The sequence below is a fragment of the Phyllobates terribilis genome, unplaced genomic scaffold (assembly GCF_046119375.1).
Source record: "Phyllobates terribilis strain yellow unplaced genomic scaffold, ASM4611937v1 Scaffold_2__4_contigs__length_985480577, whole genome shotgun sequence".
NCBI lineage: Eukaryota > Metazoa > Chordata > Amphibia > Anura > Dendrobatidae > Phyllobates > Phyllobates terribilis.
Genome location: NW_027362762.1, coordinates 580,921,932 through 580,947,018, shown reverse-complemented (window position 1 = coordinate 580,947,018; position 25,087 = coordinate 580,921,932). Strand labels below are relative to the sequence as shown.

The window sequence follows — 25,087 nt, the reverse complement described above, 5'->3', positions numbered from 1 at the left end:
AAGATCCCTTTCTTACGGCCACGCCAATCGCTACAAATTCCAGATGAGGCACAAAACCAGCAGGTGCTTCAACGGATATCAAGTGCTCCTTTAAGTGGGCTCTCCTCCACATCAACTTCAACATCACAAATACTCCAGTCCTCAAAGGTGTCACCCAAATCGCACTTGCTTCCTCACAGCTCCCAAATCTCCAGCTGCCCATCTGAGTATGAGGTAGAACAGATGGTTGAGTCTGCAGAGCTGTTTACTCATACTATAGCCTGGGAATCAGAGGTCGACTCCAGCGCTTCTGTGAATCCAGACGAGGAAATGATCTGCACTGATGCCCAGAATCTTTATGAGTCGGATCCAGGACCAGACGCAGAAGGTTTTGACCATAATGTAGACCCTCATTCCCAAACTGTAACTCCTGTTGGTGGAGACAATGAGGAAGACGATGATAAGACTCAAATACCTGATTGGAGCGACAACTTTAGTTTTTTGTCAGGGCAGGAACAGGTTGGCTCTGAGGACGACGGGTGTGATAACGCACAGGGTGATGATGATGAGGTCGGAGATCCCACTTACTGTCAACCCACAGTCAGCCAAGAGATGAGGTCAGCAGAGGAGGTGGAGGAAGATGCTAGTGACGACGAGGTCAGGTTGCGCCTTCCTGGACAGAGACGTAGTACTGGAAGCACGTCAACAACTGCATCCTCAAACACAACTCTGCCTCTCACCACAAGTCGTGGTGGCTCTTCAGGTCGCATGGGTGCTAAGCCTTGCATAGCCTGGGCATTTTTTCAGATCGATAAAGATGACCCAACTCGTGTTATCTGTAACATTTGTCAGCAAAAGCTAAGTAGAGGCCAAAAAATACATAGTTTGAGTACTTCATGCATGAACCGGCACATGGACATGAAGCATAAGTTGCAGTGGGAAGCTCAGTGTGCTACAATGCGGCCTAGCCGGCCGGGCCAGTCACCGTCTGCCATATCTTGTGCATCCGCGGCCTCTTCATCCTCTGTGACTGGGGGGACAGCAGTCACACCTGTTTTGGGGCGCAGACCTGCCACCTCTTTACCCGCAACAGCCAGCGTGATTGGCAGGTCATCATTTTCTTTGGAGGTGGTAACACCAGCTGGTGTTGAGCGCTGTCCGACATCGATAGCACCACCTTTGGATCAAGGCAACCTAACATGTCCGCCTGCATCTTCCTCACAGACCGGCAGTTTGCCGGGGACACCCTTATCAACCCCGTCTAAGCACAATAGCCAGCCCTCGGTCCCTCAGATGTGGACAAGTAAAAGACCATTTCCTCCTAGCCATGAGAAAGCTAAGAGGTTGAATTTCACCATCTGCAAGCTCTTGGCTACAGAAATGCTGCCTTTCCGCCTGGTGGACACAGAGGATTTTCGAGACCTTATGTCCGTCGCAGTGCCCCAGTACCAGATGCCCAGTCGGCACTACTTCTCAAAGAAAGGTGTGCCTGCGCTCCACCAGCATGTCGCACACAACATCACCGCTTCTTTGAGAAACTCTGTGTGTGACAGGGTGCATTTCACCACAGACACTTGGATGAGTAGGCATGGACAGGGGCGTTACATGTCGCTGACTGGGCACTGGGTAACTATGGTGACAGCAGGACAAGGGGCTGCTGTCCAAGTCTTGCCGTCCCCACGAGTTGTGCGTCAATCCTCTTTATGTCAAAGTTCCTCCACTGCTTCTGCCTCCTCAACCTCCTCTCGGTCTTCCACCTGCACCCAAAGCCTGTCTGGTCATGCCACAAGCTTTCTAACTGCGCAGAAGGGATCCTGCACACCTCCTTACTATGCTGGCAGTAGGGCTCAACGTCATCAGGCGGTTTTTACATTGAAATGTCTGGGAAATGTGAGTCACACAGCTGAGGAGTTGTGGTCAGCTCTGGAGAACCAATTTCATGAATGGTTGTCTCCACTGGACCTGAAACCAGGGAAGGCCGTGTGCGACAATGCTGCAAACCTGGGTGCGGCCCTTCGCCGGGGCAATGTCACACACGTGCCTTGTATGGCTCACGTGTTGAACCTGGTTGTCCAGCAATTTTTAGCCCACTATCCCAGACTAGATGGCCTTCTGCAGAGGGCACGGTCGCTGTGTGCTCACTTCCGCCGTTCGCATCCCGCAGCTCAGCGACTTACATCTCTACAGAAGTCGTTGGGCCTGCCACTTCACCGGCTAAAATGCGATGTGCCTACCCGGTGGAATTCAACTCTGCACATGTTGCAGCGACTGTGGCAGCACCGACAAGCCCTGGTGCAATACGTTCTGACGTATAGCCTGGGCCAACGAGATTCAGAGGTGGGGCAAATCACGCTGGAGGAGTGGTCTCAGATCAGGAACCTATGCACCCTTCTGCACAGTTTTGAAATGGCGACGAAGATGTTTAGTGCTGACGATGCCATTATCAGCATGACTATTCCGGTGATTTACATGCTGGAGCACATGTTAAACAGAATTCGGAGTCAGGTGGTGGCACAAGAGGAGGTGGAGGAAGTAGAGGAGGAGGAGTTGTATGCGGAAGGGCTAACATCTGCAAGGTCCAGACGGTCGGCAGCACCAAGGCGGCAGGCATGTGAGGGTGGGGGAGATGGTTTTACCAGGGCGCATGGTAGCAGCCAAACTAGTGAGGAAGGTGCAGGAGCCCAGGAAGAAGTGGAGGACGAACTGATGGAAGACTCATCAGATGAGGGAGACTTTGATCACATTTCTGTTGTGCGAGGTTGGGGGGAGAGGACAGAGGAAGGAAGCATGATTGTTACCTCGCCACCAACACAACAGGGACTTGGTGCTCCTGGATGCGCAACACACATGAGTGCCTTCTTGCTGCACTACCTGCAACATGACCCTCGAATTGTGAGAATTAGAAATAATCCTGACTACTGGGTTGCCACACTGTTAGATCCCCGGTACAAAAGTAAATTTGCAGAAATTATTCCTGCCATAGAAAGGGATGCACGCATGCAGGAGTATCAGCAGAGACTGTTGCAGAATCTTACATGTGCTTTTCCACAAAATACCAGTGGTGCACGTAGTGAATCTCACAGTTCCAACTTGCCAACCGTGGGACCGTCAAGTGTTCAGCACTCAAACCGTAACAGAACCACAGTATCTGCTGGTAACATCAATTTTGCGGAATCATTTCACCACTTTTTTAGCCCATCCTTTGCAAGGCCACAGGAGACAAGAAGTCTGACACATAGTCAACGCCTAGAGACGATGGTACAGGAGTATCTCCAAGTAAACATTGAAGCCACGACTGTGTCACTGGACCCTTGCTCTTTTTGGGCTTCCAATCTGGATAAATGGCCGGAGCTAGCCACTTACGCCTTGGAGATCTTGTCATGCCCCGCAGCCAGCGTTCTGTCTGAACGTGTGTTCAGCGCTGCTGGTGGTGTGCTGACAGATAAGCGCACGCGGCTCTCCACTGATAATGTAGACAGACTCACGTTCATAAAGATGAACAAATCATGGATCCGAAACGACTTTTCTACCCCTGTGTCATCCTGGGGAGAGTAAAAGCTTGATGATTGGTTAAAATCACCCTACCAACCGTTTTAAGCTTTCAAATTACTAATCATGTTTATCTGTATCTTGACTGGAAAATAATTTGGGCTTTGTAGCAGTGTGCAGCACTGATCCTATTAGGCCATCTATAATAAGCTTCACCAGATTTAAAATTAAAACTAATTTTTAGCTGCATCTAGCCCGGAAAATAATTTTGGGGCTCCGAGATGCGCAAGACACATAAGTGCCTTCTTGCTGCACTACCTGCAGCATGACCCTCATATTGTCAGAATTCGAAGTAATCATGACTACTGGGTTGCCACACTCTTAGATCCCCCAAACTTTTCGATCAACCTTTTCATTTTAATAAAGACCAAAAAATGGTCATTTTTGAAATTATAAGCATTAGCAGGTTGTTAGAAACTGAAATCAAACAGTTTTCAACTCAAAACTTTATTCTAGGTGATGTTACATTTTCACATAGGACCCCTTGTTCGAAAGGAGCTTCTGAACTCTCTCGTCCATTGAATTTGTCAGGTTTTGGATGGTTTCTGCTTCAATTGTTTTGCATGAGGACAGAATACCCTCCCAGAGCTGTTGCTTAGATGTGAACTGCCTCCCGCCATCATAGACACTCCTTTTAATGATGCTCCAAAGGTTCTGAATGGGGTAGAGGTCAAGGGAGCATGGGGGTCACACCATAAGTTTGTCCCCTTTTATGCCCATATCAGCCAGAGATGCAGATGTTTTATGTGCAGCATGAGATGGTGCATTATCATGCAGAAAAATGATCTTGCTGTGAAATACACGGTTCTTCTTCTTGAACCATGGCAGGAAGTGCTGTTTGAGAAAATCCACATACATTATGGAGTTCATCTTTAGCGCCTTCAGGGATCCTAAAGGGGCCGACAATCTCTCTCCCCATGATTCCAGCCCAAAACATTACTCCACCTCCTCCTTGTTGGCGCTGTAGCCGTGTTTGCGTGGGGTGTCCATCAACCAGCCATCCTCCACTCCATTCATCTGGACCATCGAGCGCTGCACGGCACTCATCCGTGAACAAAACAGTTTTGAAATCAGTCTTCATGTAATGTTTGGCCCACTGGAGCCGTTTCTGCTTGTGTGAAGTGGATAGAGGAGGTCGACAGGATGGCATATGCACAGCTGCAAACCTCTGAAGGACCCTGCATCTTGTTGTTCGGGGGACGTTGGAGGCACAAGCAGCTTCAAAAACTTGTCTGCTGCTATGACAAGGCTTTTTTGCCGCTGCTGTTTCAACCTGACATAATTGCCTGTAGGAAAGAGTCCTCAATTTGCCCTTATCAGCACGCACACGTGTGTACTGTGAATCAGCTACATACTTCTTGATTGCCAAGACACTTCATCCTGATCATCGCACAATGTTGATTGTAGTCATGCCTTGACCTAAACACTCCACAATTTGTTGCTTCTCAGCAGCCGACACATCCTTTTTCTTTCCCATTTTGGCAGAAAATGTAGGCTGCTTAATAATGTGAGAGAGCCTTCTTAAGTAGTCTTGCCTTTCATTGGACACACCTGCCAAACTAATTAGCACAGGTGTCTGCAATTGCTTACAGTGATATAAAGAGCCCTGACACACATCACCATCAATGAGTTTAACTGACAAACAAACAAATTCTTCCCTTATCACTCCTAAACACTTTTTGCATAATAATTTGGAACGCGGTGTACATGTGCTTTTCCACAAAACACCAGTGGTTCACGTAGTGAATCTTACAGTTCTAACTTGCCAACCGTGGTCTGTATGGAATTGTTCAATAAAGGGCCCAAAATTAAGATAACATAGATGGGAGAGGTCTCTATGAATAGGAATTCCTAAGTATTTGATACCCTGTGAGGGCCAGGCAAAGGGAAAGTTGGACTGGATGGAATCCTATATGGATTTAGGGAGGGAGACATCGAGGGCCTCAGACTTCGCTGCATTGATTTTAAAATTTTACCATGTAACAAAGTGATCTATTTCAGCCATAACAGCAGGGATGGATATATGTGATTGAGTGATATATACTAGGACATCATCAGCAAATAGAGAGCACTTGTACTCGGTGCCTCCCACCTCAATCCACCTAATATTGGGGTTATGGCGAATTGATGAGAGCAGGTGCTCCGTCACTAGGATGTATAAGAGAGGGGACAGAGGACATCCCTGCCTTGTCCCATTGGTGATTGTGAAAGGTGATGAAAATGTTCTGACGCACCCCCTGGGCCATGGGACACCCGGAGCCGGACACTTTTTGGTGGATGCTGGTGGTTGTAGTCTTCGTGGCGGCGATCCGGTTCCGTGGCTCAGGGCGGTCAAACCAGTGGCGGAACTATTTATGTGGTTTTGATGTTTAAATGTCCGACTACGCCACCCGTGGATTGCGGTCAGAGTGAACCGCCGCTACAGGGCAGACCGCTAAGGCTGGTGTTGTGGGTGCAGCAGAGCGTAGCATAACTCCCCACGGGAGGAGTATAGCCTCAGGGCAGTGTATGCGGAGGATGGGGGTGATGGTGCAGGGCAGCAGCAGTAACGACACGGAGTCAGTGATGCAGTTCAGGGCCTTTACTCACAGTTCTTATTATCCAGACCACGTCTGCAGGTAACGGCTGCCCACGTCGTACTGTGCTCACCAGGTGAGGGGCTCAGACAACTCCCAGATAACTTTGGAGCGCTTCACAGGACCCCCTTTGTGTGTCCTTTGTCTGGCCTTTCTTACCAACACTTCTGTCCGGCTGCCTCGGGCCTCCTCTTGGTAAACTTGGCGCCAGTTTCCCTGACCCTATGTGGTGCCTTCCTAGCGGGTGGAGCAAGGGGCTGCGCCACATAAAATGTCAGAGCCTCCGGTTTCTAGCTGAGGGTCGTTTCCTGCCTCCACTAGTTCGGGGACCAGTCTCCCCCTTTGGCCTGACCCCTCCACGCAGGTGGATTCGGGCGTGCGGTGGCGACTCGCCCGTCCGCACCCCTGGGATCCCTTCATTCCTCGTTCCTGGAGCCTTCTCCGCTCCTCTTCCTTCCTTCTCCCTCTTGCAGGCCTGGGCCTCTGTTACTAGGCCCGCCTCCGGAGCAGAGCTCATGCAGAGCCCCTGCTCCCTGCCACTTCTGCTCAGACTTCTCTGCACTGAACTAAGATGGTGCCCACCTTTTATACTCCCTTCTCAATGCACCCAGGAACTGCTTCCTCCCTGCTCCTGCACTGCAGGGTTCCCCTTCCTCAGTGTTCCCTCCCCCCACTCCAGCCAGGGACAGGGACTGTCGTGCCCATCTCAGGGGCATATTGGTCGCCCTGCCCCACGGCAATGTGGTGTAATGCATGCAGGTGTCGGGTCCTGATCCACACTCCATCCTTATCTGAGAGTGAGATATCACACCTCTGGGTGAGGTGCAATACGTCTGTAGCAACCGAGCCCTCGGTGCTACAGTTCCATTTATCTTCAGCCTAGGTGACGTATTGTGATACAGGGCCGTGATTTTGGCTATAAAAGGGTCCCCTAGACCCCTACCCCAAGCTTTTTAAGAGAATCATATATGGCGTGCCAGGAGACTCTATGGAATGCTTTCTCAGCATCCAACGAGAGTATCTACTTACAAATTTTTAACTGCATCTAGCCCAGGAAATACTTTGTGCCTAGTAGCAGTGTCTGCTAGTCAGCGGATTATCCCGGCTGTTAAGCAAGCTACACCACCTGTAGTTTGGACACTTAATTTTTTCAAAGGAAATGCTTCGGGACCACGGGATACTTAGTGAAGAGCATCAGGAGGCACCCCAAGGCATAGGGGCTGGGACTGGCACTAGGATGCCTTGCGGTGGACAGCCGAGCTCGATCCTTATAAAAGCTTTTTAACTGCAGCAGCTTTAGTGGACGCTACTGGAGCTGGAATTACGCGGCTGCTGGCATGAGACTTGCCCTCCAATAGATCCTTGTAAATGGATTTAAAGTGTATTCATTCAAATTAGAGGGACAATTTAAATTAAAAAGCTTAGAGCTGCCTCCACCACAGGGGGGCTCTCTCGACCCACCAGCGGACAGGCACCAGTATTGGGAGAGGGGGGCTGGCCGTCAGGGTTCACCGCGGCTCTGGCACAAACCCGGCGACACGGAGGTGGCACGGGCAGGAGCGGACTGGCCGTGTCGGCTTCTCACTTTTTGGATTTTAGAAGGGCATGACATGCCTATATCTGTGTCTCCCCCTCCTTTTACTCCTCCACCTCTTTTCTTTTCGCATGACTATATGTACTTGTCACTTTTCCATGTGTTAGTTGTGTCTTCTGAGCAGTTTGTCAGCTTTTGGACACCTTTGAAGGTGTTTTCTATGTGTTTCTATGTGTTTTTGTTTGCCTGCCATTGGTTTTAACGGTGTTCGAAGGTGTTCGACGAACAGTTCGACGAACAGTTCGGCGAACACACGGGTGTTCGACGAACCGAACCGAACTCGAACACTACGGGGGTGGCTCAACACTACTTAGCACCAATGTGACTTGAAGAGCCACCACGACTTGTGGTCAGAGGCAGAGTTGTGTCTCTGTCCAGGAAGGCGCAACCTGACTTCGTCGTCACTAGCATCCTCCTCCACCTCCTCTGCTGACCTCATCGACTGGCTGACTGTGGGTTGACAGTAAGTGGGATCTCCAACCTCGTCATCATCACCCTGTGAGTTATCACACCCGTCGTCCTCAGAGCCAACCTCTTCCTGCCCTGACAAAAAACTAAAGTTGTCGCTCCAATCAGGTATTTGAGTCTCATCATCGTCTTCCTCATTGTCTCCACCAACAGGAGTTACAGTTTAGGAACGAGGGTCGACATTATGGTCAGAACCTTCTGCGTCTGGTCCTGGATCTGACTCATAAAGATTCTGGGCATCAGTGCAGATGATTTCCTCATCTGGATTCACAGAAGCTCTGGAGCTGACCTTTGATTCCCAGGCTATAGTATGAGCAAACAGCTCTGCAGACTCAACCATCTGTTCTACCCCATACTCAGACAGGCAGCTGGAGACTTGGGAGCTGTGAGGAAGCAAGTGCGATTGGGGTGACACCTCTGAGGACTGGAGTATTTGTGATGTTGAAGTTGAGGTGGAGGAGAGCCCACTTAAAGGAGCACTTGATATCCGTTGAAGCACCTGCTGTTTTTGTGCCTCATATGGAATTTGTAGCGATTAGCGTGGCCGTAAGAAAGGGATCTTATCACATTGTCCGCTAAAAGAAGTAGACATCTTAGTTTGGCCGGAACATGGTCTTTCTTCTGCAGATGTTGCTGTTGCTTTAACACCTACCCCATGGACACAACCTTTTTTTTCCCTTCCCAACATGCCTATTTCCCTTTCCACCAGCAGCAGGCCTTTTTCCACTCATTTTGGTGGTTAACTAATTCACAACTCTGGAGTTGTTTGCACAAAAAAACAATGGATGGGAACCGAGCAGAGCTGAGTGGCCAAACTGTGGTATTAGCGCAAAAGTATTGGCTGGGTTAGATGCAGATAAAAATTATTCTGAATTTGCAACCTGGTGGAGGTTAGTATAGATGGACTAATAGAACAAGCCCCACACACTGCTACAAGCCCAAATATTTTTTCAGAGCAAGATGCAGAAAAAATTATAATGAATTTGCAACCTGGTGGAGGTTAGTATAGATGGACTAATAGAACAAGTCCCACACACTGCTACAAGCTGAAGCCCAAATATTTTTTCAGAGCTAGATGCAGAAAAAAATTGTATTGAATTTGCAACCTGATGGAGGTTAGTATAGATGGACTAATAGAACAAGTCCCACACACTGCTACAAGCCGAAATATTTTTTCAGAGCTAGATGCAGAAAAAAATTATATTGAATTTGCAACCAGGTGGAGGTTAGTAAAGATGGACTAATAGAACAAGTCTCACACACTGCTACAAGCCAAAATATTTTTTCAGAGCTAGATGCAGAAAAAAATTATATTAAATTTGCAACCTGGTGGAGGTTAGTATAGATGGACTAATAGAACAAGTCCCATACACTGCTAAAAGCCGAAGCCCAAATATTTTTTCAGAGCTCAATGCAGATAAAAATTATATTGAATTTGCAACCTGGTGGAGGTTAGTATAGATGGACTAATAGAACAAGTCCCACACACTGCTACAAGCCCAAATATTTTTTCAGAGCTAGATGCAGAAAAAAATTATATTGAATTTGCAACCTGGTGGAGGTTAGTATAGATGGAATAATAGAACAAGTCCCTCACACTGCTACAAGCCGAAGCCCAAATATTTTTTCAGAGCTAGATGCAGATAAAAATTATATTGAATTTGCAACCTGGTGGAGGTTAGTATAGATGGACTAATAGAACAAGTCTCACACACTGCTACAAGCTGAAATATTTTTTCAGAGCTAGATGCAGAAAAAAATTATATTGAATTTGCAACCTGGTGGAGGTTAGCACAGATGGACTAATAGAACAAGTCCCACACACTGCTACAAGCCAAAATATTTTTTCAGAGCTAGATGCAGATAAAAATTGTATTGAATTTGCAACCTGGTGGAGGTTAGTATAGATGGACTAATAGAATGATGCTATGCCCAAAAGGTTTTACTTCACTAGGTGCAGTAAAAAAATTGGTATTCTATACACAGGTGGTGTAGTTTGCAACACAGATAGGCTACTCCACTGACTAACACACACTGCAAGAGGCCAAAAAGGATTTGCTTTGCTAGATTTAGCCAAATGCTGTGAAAAAAACTTGCACAGCACTAAAACAGACCTGCCTGGCAAAAAGTGATAGGAACTGATGTAACCTAGCCCTCAAAAGGATTGCAATTACAATTAGTCTTTACTCCCAACCTATCTATTTAAGAGCACAGACCTGCCAGATAAAAGTCATAGGAAATGATGTAACCTAGTCCTTAAAAGGACTGCAATCACAGCTATTCCCTACTCCCAAGCTATCTGTACATTTGTGCGAAAATTTGCTTGAAATTAACAAAGTATAGCGCACACAGCAATAGCGGTGACGTCTAACACGCAGCTGCAGCAGTGAGAAAATGGTGGCGACGGGGAAAATGGCTGGGTCTTATAGGGCAAGGACATGTGACATACACTGCCAATGACACATGCCCTTGCTTGTGTGAAAAAAAGCAGTTCGCTCCATGTGTGCGCTGCTGATAAGCTGACAGATTGCACCTCCCCACTGTAAATGCGGGAAAGAGAAAAAAAAATGGAGATCTTCATTATTTATGCAGAGATCCATCCCCTGCCCCTCCCCCCGCCCCGCTGTACACTCAAACTGCGTATTAACATTAATTTTCAGCATTACTGAGAAAAAATCCAGCTATGATTTTGGTGCACGAACAGTTATCGAACATAACCTCGAACAGCCGAATTTCTTTCAAATCGTTCGTCTTCGCCGAATGGCTCGAACACCGCCTAAAACAGCTCGAATTTGAGATTGGCGAACAGTTCGATTCGAACACCGCTCATCTCTAATAATAAGTTGGTGTAAACAATTTTGAAACACTGGACTGGACTGGAGGGAACCCACAACTTCTTCACAGTCCAGAACCCATGGAATTTAATCTGTTACTGATTCAAGATTATATTTGTCAGATGAATGGTCAAATTATTCAGTTACTCCTATTGCTCACTGTTAGGGGGAGCGGTTGCAGACAACTTTAATTAATAGAACGCAACCGACACCGGGGTCCGCGATACAGCCTAAAGGACTGCTGCCGAACACTTTCCGGGTGGAAAGGCAAACGACAACTAAATGATAAACCCTTCCGTGTTAACTACACACCGGACAGGGTATAGCGATACGCTCTATCTCCGTTTACTGCACGGAGGAGAGAGCGACCTGCGACGCACCTAACAATTATCTTAGCCCTTCGTGTTAACGCACACGGAAGGGTAAGACGGTTCGCACAATCTCCAAGAACCACAGGGAGACGTGCGACCGTGGGAACAGCAGTAGCCCTGTCATTGATACAGGCGCTACGCTATGGGGATTGGCGCTAAATCGGTTCACACAATCTCCAAGAGCCACAGGGAGACGTGTGACCGGACTATGAGCAGTAGCCCTGTCTTCGGTACAGGCGCTACGCTATAGGAGAAGGCGCTAGCATGCGGGTTTGATTTCCGCTGGGTATTCGAGCACTCAGCCGGCGTGCTACCGGACTGAGCAAACCCACTCTATTTAGCTCATAGGCGGCTCGGGGTGTAAAGCGAACCCCCTGGTTAGAGTCAGTCAGCGAGGCGAAGTTACCTGCCTACTTTTTCTACCTGCCAAGCTAAAGCTATGGCTCTTCGAGGAGCCCAGAGTAAGCGTGCACACCACAAACAGCTAGCTCAAATGATCTGAGCGCGCCGCCATGTTTGTGGGCGGGCCTTTTAAAGATTAAGCCCTGCCCCACTGTCGCACCATTGGTGACGACACCCGTGACCAATCAGGCGGTGCCAGGTCACCGGGTCAGGTGGGTGCCAACCCACCAATCATGATCCCCCAGGTCACAGACATGCTCAGTGCGGCAAATCCTGGACTTAGATTCCACAAGCCCTGTCTCCCTCTGCAACCCAGGCTTAACATTGCTAGGCACAACTACCTGGGAGACAAACAGTGCTCGCGGACCAGCTAGGTGTTGGGGCTGACGGCGATGCTGAGCAGCATCAGCCCTGGCTGGACTGAAATGGGAGACCCCAGAAGGTCTTGGACCCATTTCAAACCCAGCACCAGACCGACCCCTAACATTATTTCCCCCTTTAACATCCTCCTCCACTTGACGCTCATTTTCCTCCATGAGCCGGGGGGCAAGGATGTGGTCCAACGGGTCACAGAGAGGATTCACGAGACAGTGACCCCTCCGGTGTACAGGGTGCCCTCTTATAGGACAGGAAGCAGAGACAACTGGTTCTCTATGCGTAGGATCCTTCACGGTTGACAGGTCTCTGGCGAAAAGATTTATCTCTCGCACAGACGGGACACGCGAGAACAAAGTCCTTGACGTCCTGGGGCCACCAATAGGACCGTAGGAGGGACTTAGTGGTACGTTTGACCCCCAGGTGAGCTCCGTTCTTAGGGGCATGAGCCCAGGAGAGCACCATACTCCGTAGATTGGGGGAAACAAACGTCCTCCCCGACTGAACCGGGTTGGAGGACACTGCAGCCACCCTCCCTTTCTGAGAGTTCTTTGCGACATAATCAGACAAGGACTCTGTACCGGATGTCGCAATGATAGAAGGATCAGAGACTACCCTCCGGGTGACTTTGCCCAAACACTGAGATGCACAATTCCCACTCCAGGAAGAAATTCTCCCCGACTTCCAGTCAATGTGTGGAGAATGACAACGTAACCAGGGTAGACCCAACAACACCTCGTCTAACCCACCGGGAATAATATGAAAAGAGATAACCTCCCGGTGGCCCAGAGGAAATGACATGGTGAGAGGGATCGACCGGTGGGTGATTTGCACATCCAGGAGTGAACCATTGGCAACACTAATGTTTATTGGACTAGAGAGTGGCTCAGTAGAGATGGCATGTCTCTGGGCAAATGTAGATGATAAAACTTCGCCCTCAGCACCAGAGTCCACCCACGCCTTGGCAGTAACTGCAGATTCACCGAAGGACAAGATCACCTTATATGATAGGTTGGAGGAAGAGGACCCAGAATTTAATGTACCCCCACCTACGGTGGTAAGACCTACTCATTTTACCGGCTGCTTGGAACCCTTATTTACAGGGTGCTCCAAGGGATGTGCAGGACGGGAACGAGAGGGACTAGACTCAGTCTGGGATACATACATAGCCTCAGGTTCCGAGTCGGAGGTCTTGGATTTGGGTCTAAAGACGCCTGGTGCCAACATGTACTGGGGACTGCCAACCTCTAGCTCTAACCTGTGTTCTGCATGACGTAAGTCTATACCGTCAGCGAGAGATATTAACTCCTCCAGGGAGGTTGGAATCTCTCTGGTTGATAAAGCATCTTTAATATGCCCAGCCAGACCCTTCCACAACACAGGGATTAGCGACCGCTCAGACCAATCCAGTTCAGCCGCCAAGGTTCTGAACTGGACGGCATAGTGACTGGCGGTGGCCGAACCCTGGACCAATGCAAGGAGCTTAAGAGCCGTATCATGCATGACCTGAGGGTCCAGGAAAACACTTTTTAGGGTCTTAAGGAAGAGACCCGCATTTACTACCACCAGGTCGTTCCACTCCCATAGAGGAGCAGCCCACTCCAGAGCCCTGTGAGACAGCAATGAGATGATATATCCCACTTTGGCTCTTTCGGAGGGGAACCGTGTCTCCATCATCTCCAAGTGAATGGAGCATACATTTATAAAACCCCTACAGAGTTTACTATCCCCAGAAAATTTTTCTGGGAGAGAAAACCGGGGTAATGGGGCACTTGCAGTGGTGGCAGCCGAGTTTATCATGTTGGCTGCTAGAGAAGCCGCCTGGGTAGCTACTGCAGTGGTATCAGCAACCGGGACCGCCTGTTCCAGAGACCTGAGTCTGGTCTCCAGTTGCTGTATATAACGCTGCAGCTGCTGGTTGTCAGCCATGTTCGGCAAGACCCTGGCGCTCAGATACTGTTAGGGGGAGTGGTTGCAGACAACTTTATTTAATGGAACGCAACCGACCCCGGGGTCTGCGATGCAGCCTAGAGGACTGCTGCCGAACACTTTCCGGGTGGAAAGGCAAGCGACAACTAAATGATAAACCCTTCCGTGTTAACTTCACACCGGACAGGGTATAGCAATATGCTCTATCTCCGTTTACTGCACGGAGGAGAGAGCGACCGGCGACGCACCTAACAATTATCTTAGCCCTTCGTGTTAACGCACACGGAAGGGTAAGACGGTTCGCACAATCTCCAAGAACCGCAGGGAGACGTGCGACCATGGGAACAGCAGTAGCCCTGTCTTTGATACAGGCGCTACGCTATGGGGATTGGCGCTAAAGCGGTTCACACAATCTCCAAGAACCACAGGGAGACGTGTGACCGGACTATGAGCAGTAGCCCTGTCTTCGGTACAGGCGCTACGCTATAGGAGACGGCGCTAGCATGCAGGTGTGATTCCCGCCGGGTATTCGAGCACTCAGCTGGCGTGCTACCGGACTGAGCAAACCCACTCTATTTAGCTCACAGTCGGCTCGGGGTGTAAGGCGAACCCCCTGGTTAGAGGCAGTCAGCGAGGCGAAGCTACCTGCCTACTTTTTCTACCTGCCTAGCTAAAGCTATGGCTCTTCGAGGAGCCCAGAGTAAGCGTGCACACCACAAACAGCTAGCTCAAATGATCTGAGCGCGCCGCCACGTTTGTGGGCGGGCCTTTTAAAGATTAAGCCCTGCCCCACTGTCGCACCATTGGTGACGACACCTATGACCAATCAGGCGGTGCCAGGTCACCGCGTCAGGTGGGTGCCAACCCACCAATCATGATCCGCCAGGTCACAGACATGCTCAGTGCGGCAAATCCTGGACTTGGATTCCGCAAGCCCTGTCTCCCTCTGCAACCCAGGCTTAACAGTGCTAGGCACAGCTACCTGGAAGACAAACAGTGCTCGGCGTTGGGGCTGATGGTGATGCTGAGCAGTATCAGCCCCAGCTGGACTGAAATGGGAGACCACAGAAGGTCCAGGACCCATTTTGAATCCAGCACCAGACCGACGCCTAACTCTCACTCTCCCCTGTATTCATATTGCTATTTAAAGGTCATGCTCTCAATCTCACTCCAATACCTCAAATACCTGTGACAAAAACTAAGTGGAAATCCTGACAGACCCCACCAAAGCAGTTTGAACAGCACCCAAACACTAGCATCTGTAAAGGCACCTTAGCAATTAAAGATGTAAACCAGGCTATACTGTTTAAAATTTATACTTATTCAATTTGGCAAAAAAAGCTAAAAATGTTATAATTTAATTTAGTATTAGATTAGTTTTGTGTACCGTGTTGGTTTATTTAATCAAATGTAAATTCATACTTTTTCCTGTGAAAATATTACACTTAGAAGAGTCATCTTTGTTTACTTACCATTCTTGCGCATTACAAGGAGGTCACCGCATTCATCTTCAGAGGGTAAGAAGATCTCTGGTACTACCAGTAGAATTTTACGTTTGGCCGGAGGGTTGATATTCCATGTGCAATCCACATTGGAAGGATAGTTCCCTGGGTAATTTGGTGACTCTAAAAATCCAGTATATTCTCCTAGTTCTCCACCACAGCGTCGGTCTGCAAAAGAAAGGCAAGGTTGAGACCGTTCTATACAATGAATACATTTATCTTATCTAACTTTCCTGAGGTTCAAGCATGCATTGTATGTACCTAAATTCTTGAAGTTGCTCTAAGTTAAAGCGCACCTGTCATCAGGATTGTGCTCAGTAAACTACATACACTGTCAGGTTGGCGCTGATACACTGATTAAAATGATACCCTGGTTGATGAAATCCATCCTGTGTTTCTTGTGTAATCTTTACTTTCAGTTTAGAGATAATGATATGCTCATGCTCCACGGCGGCCTGTGGGGTGGGCTCTACAAGGTGCTCTGCTTACATATTCATCGGTATGCTCTTATGACAGGTCACTGTGCCTTCACTGACCTACCTCCTATTTTACCTAGCCCCTCACTACTAGATGTATTATGTAAAATAGGAGGCAGGTCAGTGAAGGCATAGTGAGTAGTGTTGAGCCACCCCCGTAGTGTTCGAGTTCGGTTCGGTTCGTCGAACACCCGTGTGTTCGCCGAACTGTTCGTCGAACTGTTCGTCGAACACCTTCGAACACCGTTAAAACCAATGGCAGGCAAACAAAAACACATAGAAACACATAGAAAACACCTTCAAAGGTGTCCAAAAGCTGACAAACTGCTCAGAAGACACAACTAACACATGGAAAAGTGACAAGTACATATAGTCATGCGAAAAGAAAAGAGGTGGAGGAGTAAAAGGAGGGGGAGACACAGATATAGGCATGTCATGCCCTTCTAAAATCCAAAAAGTGAGAAGCCGAGACGGCCAGTCCGCTCCTGCCCGTGCCACCTCCGTGTCGCCGGGTTTGTGCCAGAGCCGCGGTGAACCCTGACGGCCAGCCCCCCTCTCCCAATACTGGTGCCTGTCCGCTGGTGGGTCGAGAGAGCCCCCCTGTGGTGGAGGCAGCTCTAAGCTTTTTAATTTAAATTGTCCCTCTAATTTGAATGAATACACTTTAAATCCATTTACAAGGATCTATTGGAGGGCAAGTCTCATGCCAGCAGCCGCGTAATTCCAGCTCCAGTAGCGTCCACTAAAGCTGCTGCAGTTAAAAAGCTTTTATAAGGATCGAGCTCGGCTGTCCACCGCAAGGCATCCTAGTGCCAGTCCCAGCCCCTATGCCTTGGGGTGCCTCCTGATGCTCTTCACTAAGTATCCCGTGGTCCCGAAGCATTTCCTTTGAAAAAATTAAGTGTCCAAACTACAGGTGGTGTAGCTTGCTTAACAGCCGGGATAATCCGCTGACTAGCAGACACTGCTACTAGGCACAAAGTATTTCCTGGGCTAGATGCAGTTAAAAATTTGTAAGTAGATACTCTCGTTGGATGCTGAGAAAGCATTCCATAGAGTCTCCTGGCACGCCATATATGATTCTCTTAAAAAGCTTGGGGTAGGGGTCTAGGGGACCCTTTTATAGCCAAAATCACGGCCCTGTATCACAATACGTCACCTAGGCTGAAGATAAATGGAACTGTAGCACCGAGGGCTCGGTTGCTACAGACGTATTGCACCTCACCCAGAGGTGTGATATCTCACTCTCAGATAAGGATGGAGTGTGGATCAGGACCCGACAAATGCATGCATTACACCACATTGCCGTGGGGCAGGGCGACCAATATGCCCCTGAGATGGGCACGACAGTCCCTGTCCCTGGCTGGAGTGGGGGGAGGGAACACTGAGGAAGGGGAGCCCTGCAGTGCAGGAGCAGGGAGGAAGCAGTTCCTGGGTGCATTGAGAAGGGAGTATAAAAGGTGGGCACCATCTTAGTTCAGTGCAGAGAAGTCTGAGCAGAAGTGGCAGGGAGCAGGGGCTCTGCATGAGCTCTGCTCCGGAGGTGGGCCTAGTAACAGAGGCCCAGGCCTGCAAGAGGGAGAAGGAAGGAAGAGGAGCGGAGAAGGCTCCAGGAACGAGGAATGAAGGGATCCCAGGGGTGCGGACGGGCGAGTCGCCACCGCACGCCCGAATCCACCTGCGTGGAGGGGTCAGGCCAAAGGGGGAGACCGGTCCCCGAACTAGTGGAGGCAGGAAACGACCCTCAGCTAGAAACCGGAGGCTCTGACATTTTATGTGGCGCAGCCCCTTGCTCCACCCGCTAGGAAGGCACCACATAGGGTCAGGGAAACTGGCGCCAAGTTTACCAAGAGGAGGCCCGAGGCAGCCGGACAGAAGTGTTGGTAAGAAAGGCCAGACAAAGGACACACAAAGGGGGTCCTGTGAAGCGCTCCAAAGTTATCTGGGAGTTGTCTGAGCCCCTCACCTGGTGAGCACAGTACGACGTGGGCAGCCGTTACCTGCAGACGTGGTCTGGATAATAAGAACTGTGAGTAAAGGCCCTGAACTGCATCACTGACTCCGTGTCGTTACTGCTGCTGCCCTGCACCATCACCCCCATCCTCCGCATACACTGCCCTGAGGCTATACTCCTCCCGTGGGGAGTTATGCTACGCTCTGCTGCACCCACAACACCAGCCTTAGCGGTCTGCCCTGTAGCGGCGGTTCACTCTGACCGCAATCCACGGGTGGCGTAGTCGGACATTTAAACATCAAAACCACATAAATAGTTCCGCCACTGGTTTGACCGCCCTGAGCCACGGAACCGGATCGCCGCCACGAAGTCTACAACCACCAGCATCCACCAAAAAGGGTCCGGCTCCGGGTGTCCCAAGGCCCAGGGGGTGCGTCAGAACATTTTCATCACCTTTCACAATCACCAATGGGACAAGGCAGGGATGTCCTCTGTCCCCTCTCTTATACATCCTAGTGACGGAGCACCTGCTCTCATCAATTCGCCATAACCCCAATATTAGGTGGATTGAGGTGGGAGGCACCGAGTACAAGTGCTCTCTATTTGCTGATGATGTCCTAGTATATATCACTCAATCACATATATCCATCCCTGCTGTTATGGCTGAAATAGATCACTTTGTTACATGGTAAAATTTTAAAATCAATGCAGCGAAGTCTGAGGCCCTCGATGTCTCCCTCCCTAAATCCATATAGGATTCCATCCAGTCCAACTTTCCCTTTGCCTGGCCCTCACAGGGTATCAAATACTTAGGAATTCCTATTCATAGAGACCTCTCCCATCTATGTTATCTTAATTTTGGGCCCTTTATTGAACAATTCCATACAGACCACGGTTGGCAAGTTGGAACTGTGAGATTCACTACGTGCACCACTGGTATTTTGTGGAAAAGCACATGTAAGATTCTGCAACAGTCTCTGCTGATACTCCTGCATGCGTGCATCCCTTTCTATGGCAGGAATAATTTCTGCAAATTTACTTTTGTACCGGGGATCTAACAGTGTGGCAACCCAGTAGTCAGGATTATTTCTAATTCTCACAATTCGAGGGTCATGTTGCAGGTAGTGCAGCAAGAAGGCACTCATGTGTGTTGCGCATCCAGGAGCACCAAGTCCCTGTTGTGTTGGTGGCGAGGTAACAATCATGCTTCCTTCCTCTGTCCTCTCCCCCCAACCTCGCACAACAGAAATGTGATCAAGGTCTCCCTCATCTGATGAGTCTTCCATCAGTTCGTCCTCCACTTCTTCCTGGGCTCCTGCACCTTCCTCACTAGTTTGGCTGCTACCATGCGCCCTGGTAAAATCATCTCCCCCACCCTCACATGCCTGCCGCCCTGGTGCTGCCGACCGTCTGGACCTTGCAGATGTTAGCCCTTCCGCATACAACTCCTCCTCCTCTACTTCCTCCACCTCCTCTTGTGCCACCACCTGACTCCGAATTCTGTTTAACATGTGCTCCAGCATGTAAATCACCGGAATAGTCATGCTGATAATAGCATCGTCAGCACTAAACATCTTCGTCGCCATTTCAAAACTGTGCAGAAGGGTGCATAGGTCCCTGATCTGAGACCACTCCTCCAGCGTGATTTGCCCCACCTCTGAATCTCGTTGGCCCAGGCTATACGTCAGAACGTATTGCACCAGGGCTTGTCGGTGCTGCCACAGTCGCTGCAACATGTGCAGAGTTGAATTCCACCGGGTAGGCACATCACATTTTAGCCGGTGAAGTGGCAGGCCCAACGACTTCTGTAGAGATGTAAGTCGCTGAGCTGCGGGATGCGAACGGCGGAAGTGAGCACACAGCGACCGTGCCCTCTGCAGAAGGCCATCTAGTCTGGGATAGTGGGCTAAAAATTGCTGGACAACCAGGTTCAACACGTGAGCCATACAAGGCACGTGTGTGACATTGCCCCGGCGAAGGGCCGCACCCAGGTTTGCAGCATTGTCGCACACGGCCTTCCCTGGTTTCAGGTCCAGTGGAGACAACCATTCATGAAATTGGTTCTCCAGAGCTGACCACAACTCCTCAGCTGTGTGACTCACATTTCCCAGACATTTCAATGTAAAAACCGCCTGATGACGTTGAGCCCTACTGCCAGCATAGTAAGGAGGTGTGCAGGATCCCTTCTGCGCAGTTAGAAAGCTTGTGGCATGACCAGACAGGCTTTGGGTGCAGGTGGAAGACCGAGAGGAGGTTGAGGAGGCAGAAGCAGTGGAGGAAAAATGACATAAAGAGGATTGACGCACAACTCGTGGGGACGGCAAGACTTGGACAGCAGCCCCTTGTCCTGCTGTCACCATAGTTACCCAGTGCCCAGTCAGCGACATGTAACGCCCCTGTCCATGCCTACTCGTCCAAGTGTCTGTGGTGAAATGCACCCTGTCACACACAGAGTTTCTCAAAGAAGCGGTGATGTTGTGTGCGACATGCTGGTGGAGCGCAGGCACACCTTTCTTTGAGAAGTAGTGCCGACTGGGCATCTGGTACTGGGGCACTGCGACGGACATAAGGTCTCGAAAATCCTCTGTGTCCACCAGGCGGAAAGGCAGCATTTCTGTAGCCAAGAGCTTGCAGATGGTGAAATTCAACCTCTTAGCTTTCTCATGGCTAGGAGGAAATGGTCTTTTACTTGTCCACATCTGAGGGACCGAGGGCTGGCTATTGTGCTTAGACGGGGTTGATAAGGGTGTCCCCGGCAAACTGCCGGTCTGTGAGGAAGATGCAGGCGGACATGTTAGGTTGCCTTGATCCAAAGGTGGTGCTATCGATGTCGGACAGCGCTCAAGACCAGCTGGTGTTACCACCTCCAAAGAAAATGATGACCTGCCAATCACGCTGGCTGTTGCGGGTAAAGAGGTGGCAGGTCTGCGCCCCAAAACAGGTGTGACTGCTGTCCCCCCAGTCACAGAGGATGAAGAGGCCGTGGATGCACAAGATATGGCAGACGGTGGTTGGCCCGGCCGGCTAGACCGCATTGTAGCACACTGAGCTTCCCACTGCAACTTATGCTTCATGTCCATGTGCCGGTTCATGCATGAAGTACTCAAACTATGTATTTTTTGGCCTCTACTTAGCTTTTGCTGACAAATGTTACAGATAACACGAGTTGGGTCATCTTTATCGATCTGAAAAAATGCCCAGGCTATGCAAGGCTTAGCACCCATGCGACCTGAAGAGCCACCACGACTTGTGGTGAGAGGCAGAGTTGTGTTTGAGGATGCAGTTTTTGACGTGCTTCCAGTACTACGTCTCTGTCCAGGAAGGCGCAACCTGACCTCGTCATCACTAGCATCTTCCTCCACCTCCTCTGCTGACCTCATCTCTTGGCTGACTGTGGGTTGACAGTAAGTGGGATCTCCGACCTCATCATCATCACCCTGTGCGTTATCACACCCGTCGTCCTCAGAGCCAACCTGTTCCTGCCCTGACAAAAAACTAAAGTTGTCGCTCCAATCAGGTATTTGAGTCTTATCATCGTCTTCCTCATTGTCTCCACCAACAGGAGTTACAGTTTGGGAATGAGGGTCTACATTATGGTCAGAACCTTCTGGCTCTGGTCCTGGATCCGACTCATAAAGATTCTGGGCATCAGTGCAGATCATTTCCTCGTCTGGATTCACAGAAGCGCTGGAGTCGACCTCTGATTCCCAGGCTATAGTATGAGTAAACAGCTCTGCAGACTCAACCATCTGTTCTACCTCATACTCAGACGGGCAGCTGGAGATTTGGGAGCTGTGAGGAAGCAAGTGCGATTTGGGTGACACCTTTGAGGACTGGAGTATTTGTGATGTTGAAGTTGATGTGGAGGAGAGCCCACTTAAAGGAGCACTTGATATCCGTTGAAGCACCTGCTGTTTTTGTGCCTCATCTGGAATTTGTAGCGATTGGCGTGGCCGTAAGAAAGGGATCTTATCACATTGTCCGCTAAAAGAAGTAGACATTTTAGTTTGGCTGGAAGATGGTCTTTCTTCTGCACCTACCCCACGGACACAACCTTTTTTCCCCTTCCCAACACGCCTATTCCCCTTTCCACCAGCAGCAGGCCTTTTTCCACTCATTTTGGTGGTTAACTAATTCACAACTCTGGAGTTGTTTGCACAAAAAAACAATGGATGGTAACCGAGCAGAGCTGAGTGGCCAAACTGTGGTATTAGGCCAAAACTATTGGCTGGGTTAGATGCAGAAAAAAATTATTTTTAATTTGCAACCTGATGGAGGTCAGTATAGATGGACTAATAGACCAAGTCCCACACACCGCTAGAAGCCCAAATATTTTTTCAGAGCTAGATGCAGAAAAAAATTATATTCAATTTGCAACCTGCTGGAGGTCAGTATAGAAGGACTAATAGAACAAGTCCCACACACTGCTAGAAGCCCAAATATTTTTTCAGAGCTAAATGAAGAAAAAAATTATTTTTAATTTGCAACCTGATGGAGGTCAGTATAGATGGACTAATAGACCAAGTCCCACACACTGCTAGAAGCCCAAATATTTTTTCAGAGCTAGATGCAAAAAAAAAATATTTTTAATTTGCAACCTGATGGAGGTCAGTATAGATGGACTAATAGACCAAGTCCCACACACTGCTAGAAGCCCAAATATTTTTTCAGAGCTAGATGCAGAAAAAAATTATTTTTAATTTGCAACCTGATGGAAGTCAGTATAGATGGACTAATAGACCAAGTCCCACACACCGCTAGAAGCCCAAATATTTTTTCAGAGCTAGATGCAGAAAAAAATTATATTCAATTTGCAACCTGCTGGACTTCAGTATAGAAGGACTAATAGAACAAGTCCCACACACTGCTAGAAGCCCAAATATTTTTTCAGAGCTAAATGAAGAAAAAAATTATTTTTAATTTGCAACCTGATGGAGGTCAGTATAGATGGACTAATAGACCAAGTCCCACACACTGGTAGAAGCCCAAATATTTTTTCAGAGCTAGATGCAGAAAAAAATTATTTTTAATTTGCAACCTGATGGAAGTCAGTATAGATGGACTAATAGACCAAGTCCCACACACCGCTAGAAGCCCAAATATTTTTTCAGAGCTAGATGCAGAAAATTTTTTTATTCAATTTGCAACCTGATGGAGGTCAGTATAGATGGACTAATAGACCAAGTCCCACACACTGCTAGAAGCCCAAATATTTTTTCAGAGCTAGATGCAGAAAAAAATTATTTTTAATTTGCAACCTGATGGAGGTCAGTATAGATGGACTAATAGACCAAGTCCCACACACTGCTAGAAGCCCAAATATTTTTTCAGAGCTAGATGCAGAAAAAAATTATTTTTAATTTGCAACCTGATGGAGGTCAGTATAGATGGACTAATAGAACAAGTCCCACACGCTGCTAGAAGCCCAAATATTTTTTCAGAGATAAATGAAGAAAAAAATTATTTTTAATTTGCAACCTGATGGAGGTCAGTATAGATGGACTAATAGACCAAGTCCCACACACTGCTAGAAGCCCAAATATTTTTTCAGAGCTAGATGCAGAAAAAAATTATTTTTAATTTGCAACCTGATGGAGGTCAGTATAGATGGACTAATAGACCAAGTCCCACACACTGCTAGAAGCCCAAATATTTTTTCAGAGCTAGATGCAGAAAAAAATTATTTTTAATTTGCAACCTGATGGAGGTCAGTATAGATGGACTAATAGAACAAGTCCCACACGCTGCTAGAAGCCCAAATATTTTTTCAGAGATAAATGAAGAAAAAAATTATTTTTAATTTGCAACCTGATGGAGGTCAGTGTAGATGGACTAATAGACCAAGTCCCACACACTGCTAGAAGCCCAAATATTTTTTCAGAGCTAGATGCAGAAAAAAATTATTTTTAATTTGCAACCTGATGGAGGTCAGTATAGATGGACTAATAGACCAAGTCCCACACACCGCTAGAAGCCCAAATATTTTTTCAGAGCTAGATGCAGAAAAAAATTATATTCAATTTGCAACCTGCTGGAGGTCAGTATAGAAGGACTAATAGAACAAGTCCCACACACTGCTAGAAGCCCAAATATTTTTTCAGAGCTAAATGAAGAAAAAAATTATTTTTAATTTGCAACCTGATGGAGGTCAGTATAGATGGACTAATAGACCAAGTCCCACACACTGCTAGAAGCCCAAATATTTTTTCAGAGCTAGATGCAGAAAAAAATTATATTCAGTTTGCAACCTGATGGAGGTCAGTATAGATGGACTAATAGAATGATGCTATGCCCAAAAGATTTTACTTCACTAGGTGCAGTAAAAAAATTGGTATTCTATACACAGGTGGTATATCTTGCAACACAGATAGGCTACTCCACTGACTAACACACTCTGCAATAGGCCAAAAAGGATTAGCTTTGCTAGATTCAGCCAAATGCTGTGAAAAAAACTTGCACAGCACTGGCACAGACCTGCCTGGCAAAAACTGATAGGAACTGATGTAACCTAGTCCTGAAAAGGACTCCAATTACAATTAGTCTTTACTCCCACAATCTATCTATTTAAGAGCACAGACCTGCCTGATAAAAGTCGTAGGAAATGCTGTAACCTAGTCCTTAAAAGGACTGCAATCACAACTATTCCCTACTCCCAAGCTATCTGTATATTTGTGCGAAAATTGGCTTGAAATTAACAAGGTATAGCACACACAGCAACAGCGGTGCCGTCTAACACGCAGCTGCAGCAGTGAGAAAATGGTGGCGACGGGGAAAATGGCTTGGTCTTATAGGGCAAGGACATGTGACATACACTGCCAATCACACATGCCCTTGCTTGTGTGAAAAAAAGCACTTCGCTCCGTGTGTGCGCTGCTGATAGGCTGACAGATTGCACCTCCCCACTGCAAATGCGGGAAAGAGAAAAAAAAATGGAGATCTTCATTGTTCCTGCAGAGATCCATCCCCTGCCCCTCCCCCCGCCCCGCTGTACACTCAAACTGCGTATTAACATTAATTTTCATCATTACTGAGAAAAAATCCAGTTATGATTTTGGTGCACGAACAGTTATCGAACATA

At 48.2% G+C, this 25,087-nt stretch overlaps 1 protein-coding gene across 5 annotated transcripts in view; it reads right to left on the bottom strand.

The window, feature by feature from the left end:
- The window catches only part of SCUBE3 (signal peptide, CUB domain and EGF like domain containing 3), a 1,075,473-nt gene that overhangs the window by 193,427 nt on the left and 856,959 nt on the right, over positions 1-25,087 (bottom strand). For all 5 annotated transcript variants that reach the window (XM_073666423.1, XM_073666418.1, XM_073666419.1 and 2 more), the window contains one exon: positions 15,550-15,747. In XM_073666423.1, the coding sequence (XP_073522524.1) occupies positions 15,550-15,747 (198 nt within the window). The remainder of the gene's footprint in view (positions 1-15,549; positions 15,748-25,087) is intronic.